The 8,665-nt window shown below is 41.1% G+C and overlaps 1 protein-coding gene across 1 annotated transcript in view; it reads left to right on the forward strand.

Moving 5' to 3' along the window:
- Window positions 1-8,665, forward strand: part of LOC108318319 (leucine-rich repeat-containing protein 37B-like) — a 44,665-nt gene that overhangs the window by 14,376 nt on the left and 21,624 nt on the right. Inside the window, exons 7-8 of the mRNA XM_017549344.2 lie at window positions 2,567-2,638; window positions 3,580-3,660. Of these exons, the coding sequence (XP_017404833.2) occupies window positions 2,567-2,638; window positions 3,580-3,660 (153 nt within the window). The remainder of the gene's footprint in view (window positions 1-2,566; window positions 2,639-3,579; window positions 3,661-8,665) is intronic.

Here is an 8,665-nt window from a genome sequence, read left to right on the forward strand (position 1 = left end):
TTTTTTTTGAGACGGAGTCCCACACTGTCGCCCAGGCTGTAGTGCAGTGGCTCGATCTCAGCTCACTGCAATCTCTGCCTCCTGGGTTCGAGCAATTCTCCTGCCTCAGCCTCCTGAGTAGCTGGGACTACAGGTATGCACTGCCACGCCCAGCTAATTGTTTTGCATTTTTAGTAGAGTCTGGGTTTCACCATGTTGGCCCAGACGGTCTTGATCTCCTGACCTCATGATGATCGCCTGCCTCAGCCTCCCAAAGTGCTGGGATTACAGACGTAAGCCACTGAACCTAGCTGGTTTTTGCATTTTTAAAGGACTGTGAAAGAAACAGAAAAGAAACAAAGAGAAATATGCAACAGAGATCATATGTGGCCCACAAAGCCTAAAATGTTTACTACCTGACCTTTTCAAAAAAAGATTTGAGAAAGTTGGTTTAGTAGGACGAAATGAATTAAAGTTAACTTCACATTGTTGCCTGAAAGAGAAGAAAATATAGACCACTACATTCATTTGAACTTCATCAATCCAGAATTTTTTGATAATTTAATCTGAATTAAATTAACATTTAAATACTAAAAAATCAGCTGAATTATATAAATAATATTATCCAGAATATTAAGCTACCAAGATAATAGACTGGTATTAAGGATTTCATTTTAGGAATTGTTATAATAAAACATGTTTAAAATGATGGTCAAGTGTTATAGCTACAAATGTTTACACTAAGTGAGTGTGTCAGAAATGCCCCTAGGTCTTCAATAATTACAAAATAACTGTCTCCTCAACCCTATTTCCAAGAAAGAGATAACTGCATAGTATTTCTGTCTGTTTGTGAAGATACTATGTTCATTGCTATGAAAGCTTGATTCTTATCCTCTGTCCATACCACCTTATACCAGAGGTGTGTATATCATTAATCCTTATAAAGCTCATTAGTGATGCTCTTTGGCAAACAGATTCTTTCAAATGCAGAAGACTTAAGGAAAGTGGGTATAAGACCCTCAAGTGGATGCCAAAGTGCTACAGAGGCCACAAATTAATAAAACAACATTTCCTTTAAAATAGTCATTTTCCTTCTACGCACTACTCACTCCCCCAGCTATCCATTTATTTTGCAAATATTTGAGTTTGCTTTATTTCCATGTGTCAGTTTTAAACATGGTGGGCAATGCAGATGAGCAAGACCTAGTCCATGCTTTCAAGGAGTTTATGCTTGGAAGAAACGGGATGAAAAATAACTACATTTAAAAAGAAGAAATAAATGTGGGCACTAGGAGGAATAAATTGTTTCTGGAGCATAGAAGAGGGGGAAAATGACTTCAATTTGGCCCCAGGAAGGTGTCGCTAGAACAATGCCATTTGAATAGGACTTTGAAGGGCCATTGTGTAACATTGGACAGACATCTTGGGGAAAATATTCTAAACTTGCAAAAGGAAAATGGGAGAAGGCCAAAACACAGGAGTGTATTTGAGGAATGCCATGAGTACCTGTAGAGTACAAGGAGGGAGAGTAGGAAATTGGAACCAGATCTTCTAGGGCTTTGAATGCCAAGCTCAGGAGCCATCGTGGGGAACCGTGTTATCACAGCAGTGCTGTAAGATAGATCTGCCTCACAATCACTGGGAGGGCGCGTTAGAACTCAGTTCTGGACTCCACCCTCATAGTTACTGATTCGGTTCGTCTAGAGTGGGACCAAGAATTTGCATCTTCAATAATTTCCCAGGAGATGCTGGTCTTTGCAAGCCACTTCTGGAGAGTTTATATGATGACTGTGTATAGGGTAGTTTAGGAAGAGAGAGACCAGAGATGGAGACATCAGCCAGACAACATTACACCATCCAAGTAAAGAGGAAGGGACAAGCTGACAAGTGGAATCAATAAAAATAAGAGAGCCAACTGTCGTCAAGAATGGGTGTTGACTATACTGGTTTTTATTCAAAAAGTGAAAATCCAGTTCCATGTTGTTTTTGTTGACCCATCACTATAAAACTGAAGAAATTGCTTCCATGAAATATTAAAGCAATATAAAGCCAAAAATGAATTTCTATTAATATGATAGAAATTCTGTTAATATGATTTGAATTAGTTCAAAGTTATGTGTTAAATGGTTGACTTCCTTCCAAATGATATGAAAGGATGTCTTTTATTTCTTCTGATATTGAACTGGCTTAGGAAAACAGACCTAAACTAGGAAGGTATATAAATGTGAAACTATTCCTTTTAATATTGGAAACTATATGTAGAGATAAAAACTTTGAGCTCATAATCTGGGATTTGATGAGACTACAAAAGGGCATCTAATCAAGTCTACTGCTCTCAGGAATAATTTATCCCAAAGTCTATCAAGATCTATAGTTGTATATTTTATTTATTAAGACCATGAAGGTAAGACTCCAGGAGAGGTACAGGCAGGGTTAGGAGCTCTGGACAGTTTAAATACACATCCAAACGTTTAGAGCTTAGATGAAAACTGTGTATTCAATACTATTCTAAACTCTTGCTATTTATTCATACTAATTTGACATCTAATAACTAATCAAGGCAATATTTTCCTTTTACTTTTCCTAGAGATTTATCCTGCAATAAAATACAGTCTATTGAAAGATATACATTTGAATCACTACCATTTTTACAGTCTATGTAAGTTACAAATAAAACTTGATTTGGAATTTTTATAAAACTTAATTATAAACCTCTTTGCTATTCATTTTGAAATATGATTAAAATTTTACCAGTAGAAAGTTAAGTAAAATTATATAGCAAATCCTTTTTGTCTCTAGCAAAGCTTAGTTGAACATTATTACACAGATCATAGTGAATCATCACAGAGCAGTGGTTCTCAACTGGTGTGATTTTTGTACTCAGGTGACATTTGGCAATGTCCGGAGACAGTTTTGGTTGACAGTTTTGGTTGACAAAACTGTGGGTGTGCTCCTGACATCTGGTGGGCAGAGGCCAGAGATGCTGCTAAACATCCTCCAGGGTACAAGACAAACCCCCACAGCAAAGAGTTTTGTTTGGTTTTTTTTTTGAGACAGAGTCTCGCTTTGTCGCCCAGGAGTGCAGTGGCTCGCTCTCAGCTCACCTCAGCCTCTACCTCCCGGGTTCTAGCGATTCTCCTGCCTCAGCCTACCAAGTAGCTGCAGGTACCCACCACCATGTCCAGCTAATTTTTTGTATGTTTAGTAGAGATGGGGTTTCACCATGTTGGTCAAGCTGGTCTCAAACTCCTGACCTCATGATCCGCCCGCCTTGGCCTCCCAAACTGCTGACATTAAGGCTTGAGCCACTGAGCCTGGTGGCAAAGAGTTATGGAGACCAAAATGTCGATGGCACTGAAGTTGTGAAATCCTGTTCCAGAGAAATAAAGATCACTAAACACAAGTATTTACTGAGCATTCACTGTTTTGTATCTAATGTACCACATGTGCAATGTTAAAGTATAAATCATAAGCTAGTATCGTCCAGTGCACAGAGAAAGGATTGAGGTTATGTTCCATCCTATATAAATTAGAATCATGGTAAATGATAAATGTTCTGAAATAATTTTTTTTTCCTTTGGCTTGTGTCTTTTTTTGTAGAAATCTTGGTTGCAATTTACTCACAGAACTGAGCTTTGGAACATTTCAGGCCTGGCATGGAATGCAGTTTTTACACAATTTGTAAGTGTAAACAACTATTTACATGTGAAAACCTCATACAATTATTGGTTAGCTGGGTATAAGCCCATTACGAACTCTGAAAAGTATATCTGCCGGGCGCGGTGGCTCAAGCCTGTAATCCCAGCACTTTGGGAGGCCGAGGCAGGTGGATCACAAGGTCAAGAGATCGAGACCATCCTGGTCAACATGGTGAAACCCCGTCTCTACTAAAAATACAAAACATTAGCTGGGCATGGTGGCGCATGCCTGTAATCCCAGCTACTCAGGAGGCTGAGGCAGGAGAATTGCCTGAACCCAGGAGGCGGAGGTTGCGGTGAGCCGAGATCGCGCCATTGCACTCCAGCCTGGGTAACAAGAGTGAAACTCTGTCTCAAAAAAAAAAAAAAAAAAAGAAAAGTATATCTTAGGATCCATTCGTTTTTCTCAAATCGGGAAACTAAGGTACAAAGGCCATGAGACTTAACATAGCTTATATATGACTTGCTCTGCTTTTCCTAGCTCTGACCTTTGGCATGGGCAAGAAAAGGCATCAAACAAATGACCCTCAAATTAGCCTTGTTGACAGGCGTGGTGGCTCAGGCCTGTAATCCCTGCATTTTGGGAGGCAGAGGCAGGCAGATCACCCGAGGTCAGGAGTTCAAGACCAGCCTGGCCAACACAGTGAAACCCCATCCCTACTAAAAATACAAAAAAATCAGCTGGGTGTGATGGTGCACTTTTCTGCTCCCTGGAGGACTTTGTGTTAAGCTTCATTCCTTGTAGCTAAATGTTGCAGACATTTAAGCAGTTAGAAACTGTGCATATGAGCAGGAATCAAAGTTAAATCCAAAGTGTAGGGCCAGGTATGGTGGCTGACACCTGTAATCCCAGCACTTTGGGAGGCTGAGGCGGCTGGATCACCTGAGGTCACAGGAGTTCGAGACCAGCCTGACCAACATGGCAAAACCTGTCTCTACTAAAAAGACAAAAATTAGCAGGGTGTAGTGGTATGTTCCTGTGATCCCAGCTACTCGGGAGGCTGAGGCACGAGAATGGCTTGAACCCAGAAGTTTGAAGTTGCAGTGAGCCGAGATTGTGCCACTGTCCTCCAACTTCCGCCAGGCTAGTCTTGAACTCCTGTGACCTCAGGCGATCCGCCCACCTCAGCCTCCCAAAGTGTTGAGATTACAGGTGTGAGCCACCACACCCCGGCCAAGATGGTGTTTATGTTCATTTGTGGTGCAAAAAAACAATTTGTAAAGAAAATACATCACCATAGCTTAATTCCATATACTTTCCTGACTACTCTTCGACCGTAAATACAAATTTTATTCCCTTGCAGCTCAAAAATTCTGTGATTTCTCTGTATAACATAACCGGCAAATCAGAGTGGGTATGTTCAATGGCCTGAAGGGGGCTTTAGACTCAAGGTGAAGATTCTCCTTTACGTCTGACTTTAGAAAGGACTTTCCACCTCTCTTGTATTTCAGAAATCTAGTTTCACACAGCTCATTTTGAGGTAGAGGGAGGCGTTCAAGAAGTGTGTGGACTAGAGCAACAGTTTCTGCAGATGCTCCTCTCTGTCCTCCTGAATTTGCTGATGCCTAACTTAGAAAAAAGACACTGAGGATCTGTTTTTCTTTTGCCCTCACATCAGAGAACAGGCTCATTAGGTCCCTCCACCAAGAGGTGTAGTTAGCATTAATAAAATGTCTTAAACTCACCACCGTTACTAAGCACTTTATAAAACTGGGAGTCCCTCATAAGAATCTGGTGGCTGAGAGCAATGGCTCACGCCTGTAATCCCAGCACTTTGGTAGGCTGAGGTGGGTGGATCACCTGAGGTCAGGAGTTCAAGACCAGCCTGAACAACATGGTGAAACCCCATCTCTACTAAAAGTACAAAAATTAGCTGGGTGTGGTGGCAGGTGCCTGTAATCCCAGCTACTCAGGAGGCTGAGGCAGGAGAATCACTTGAACCCAGGAGGCAGAGGTTGCATTGAGCCGAGATCATGCCATTGCACTCCAGCCTGGGCAACAGAGTTCGACTTAGTCTCAAAAAATAATAATAATAATAATCTGGCCAGCTTCACTATAATTATGTAGGCAACACCGAGAAAACACTGGAATCACAGCTGATAAAAATGAATGAATTCACTCAAAAACATTCACTCAGTGCCAGTCCATTTGTGCCAGGTACTGTACTGAGTCCTGGGGGTACAAAATCCATCTCAAAGACATATCAAGATGGGGACTTTCATACCTCAAAGAGGAAGCAGATGCTGTTGGGAAAACATAGGAGAGCCATGTGGACATCTGTACAGCAGGGTGACAAGGGGAGGACAAAGTAGGAATGGGTGGTGGGTTAAGGAAGACTTGAGGAGACACCACCTGGCTTATCTCTAGTTTCTGTGTTCATCTTAAACAACAGAAAAAGGCATTTGCTTCATGGTGATGAGAAAAATCAGAGCTAGCTGATATTGGAAATTACTAATCATTTCATGTAAACAGAATAGGGCTGTACCCTTCAAACTAAGCCACAGTTAACTTTCAAAGATTGACACAACGGTCTCAACACAGCAAATATATGTCGGGGGCTGGGCTCCTTTGTTTGGAGTCAAATTTTTCTAGTAAACAAAACTACACTGCAGAGTGATATTTGGCATAAGTGACATATAGCCCCATTGCATTTTGTTCCAAAGACAAATTGCCAAGTAGTTTTATGACCAATATGGCACCATTCTGTGGTGTTTTTAAGTTGAAAGAATGTATTTTCCTGCATTACATAAGTTCGAAGAAAAAAAAGAGGTCCCAGCTGTGGTGGATTGATGGTGAATTGAAAAGAGCCCAAGCTTCAGGACTTCTCACTTGCACAGGCCCCTTCCAAGGTTCTGGGAGGGCCCCTGGCAAATTTTGTATTCATGATTTTTTATGTTTTCACTAGATAAGGTTCAGACCCCACAAAATTCTGAAATCGCCCCTGGGTTCCAAAAGTTACAACCCAGTAAATTTCTCGAATGAAGCATCTATGTTATTGACCAATACTGACTGGCCAAGCTAGTGTGGTAGGGTCAGTCTATTTTGAATCTGAAATTCATCTCAAAAGCATACCAAGAGCTTATTAGTGGACTTAACTGGGTTCTGCTGGCCCAAGTGCAGTAAAGCCAAACAGCTATATCAAGGGTTTGTATTGGGGAAAGGAGGGCATTTATTTGCAAGGCATCCAAGCAAGAAGGACCAGGCAGCTATCAAAGTCCTCCTCTGAATGGTAGCAATAATCATATCTCTTACAGCTGAAATCATGAATGAAATGGTTTATGGAAAGCCAGCAATGATTGATCATCCTAAATGTTAAGTATGTTTATATTTTTTCCCTGACTTTAAAGTGCGTCTCCTTCATTTCCATACACAGGTCTAGTCTGATGGCTTATCTTTAAAAATTATTCGTCATTTCATTGGTTCTAACAATACAAACTCCATAACTTTAGAAACTGGATGACTTTGCAGTGTAGAAAAGCTATACTTTATTCAGATAGAGTACACTCACATGCTGGCTTGTCTGTGGCACATCAATATCATGCCAAGAATGTAAGCACAAAGAGAGAATAAGAGGAAAATCCAGGTTTTATCCCACTATTAGAATATCAGTGATGTAGGTGCGGCCACACTGTGATGGCAAATTGAGCTTCAGTCACAAACATGCCTTGTTGTTCCTGCTGACATCAGCTTCCTTTACATAGCGGCAGATGCACAAAAGTTTGTACAGTTGAGGGTATTGTCATCACGTTTTGGTATGTACTGGAACAGAGAGGCATAAACATTAAAGATGAAAAGAACAACTCGGGTCTGTCCTTTGGGGTGATTTAGGGTGGCTGTTTAAATTTATAATGGTTGAAAAGTCTTGAGATTGTCACACCTGGCAACTCTTACACTTTTCTTCTCTCACTGCAGTTTATTCTTCTCTCCTGTGTAACAAGCTGTCTTTTCGCAGAAGCTTAACATTTCTTCCTCTGCCCCATAGCAGTTTTTCAACACTTATATTTATTAGGTGCTGTTTATGTTCTAGACACCTAAGTGCTTATACAAATGAGATAACATGTCCAAAGTTCTTAGAATAGTGCTTGGCATATGGCAAATTCTCACTGCATGTTACCTCCTATGAGAGCTCATTTTCATTTTTCCAACAACTCTGTGATGTGGATATTATTATCATTTCTATTTTGCAGATGAGGAAGTTGAAACTCAGAGATGCTGGGTAATTTACTTAGGTTCACACGGCTATTAAGTGGAACCTTAATAGGTTACACTTACAAGTGTAACCTATTAAGAACCTTACAAGAACTGCTTACAAGCTTTGCAAGTAATTTTCTATGCAGCTCTTAGTTCCTCTGTAGTAGGAGCCGAATGATGACAATTTAGCTTTGTGTGCATCGTATCCTACTTTGTAACTTGAATAGGACCTTTAGAGCAGTGTCCTCCATTTCCCTCTGAGAATCCCATGCTTCTGGAGCTCCTGACTGTACCACTCCTGGGCATCCCCAGGGTTTATGCTCACTGGCCAGTGCTGGTGTGACATCATGATGGCTGAGCACCATCATGGGCTGTGTCCAGCCGACTGCTAGGTGCTATACTCATTTATTCCTCAAACTGCTTTGGACTGTAAATGCTACCCAGAAAGATTCATGTTTGTTACTCAAGTCACTTCACCAGAAAGTGACAGAGCCAGAATTCAAACCCAGGTCTACCTGATTCTTGGCTATTCTTCATTGCCAGGGAGTCTTCTTCAAGATTATTCTCAAGAGTTTAAGATACAGGCTCATGGCCAGGCATGGTGGCTCATCCCTGTAATCCCAATACTTTGGGAGGCTGAGGTGGGCAGATCATTCAAGCTCAGGAGTTCAAGACCAGCCTGGCCAACATGGTGAAACCCTATCTCTACTAAAAACACAAAAATTAACCAGGTGTGGTGACAGACACCCATAATCCCAGCTACTCTGAAGGCTGAGGCAGGAGAATCACTTGAACC

This window comes from Cebus imitator, unplaced genomic scaffold, assembly GCF_001604975.1.
Source record: "Cebus imitator isolate Cc_AM_T3 unplaced genomic scaffold, Cebus_imitator-1.0 Scaffold217, whole genome shotgun sequence".
In the NCBI taxonomy this organism is placed as follows: domain Eukaryota; kingdom Metazoa; phylum Chordata; class Mammalia; order Primates; family Cebidae; genus Cebus; species Cebus imitator.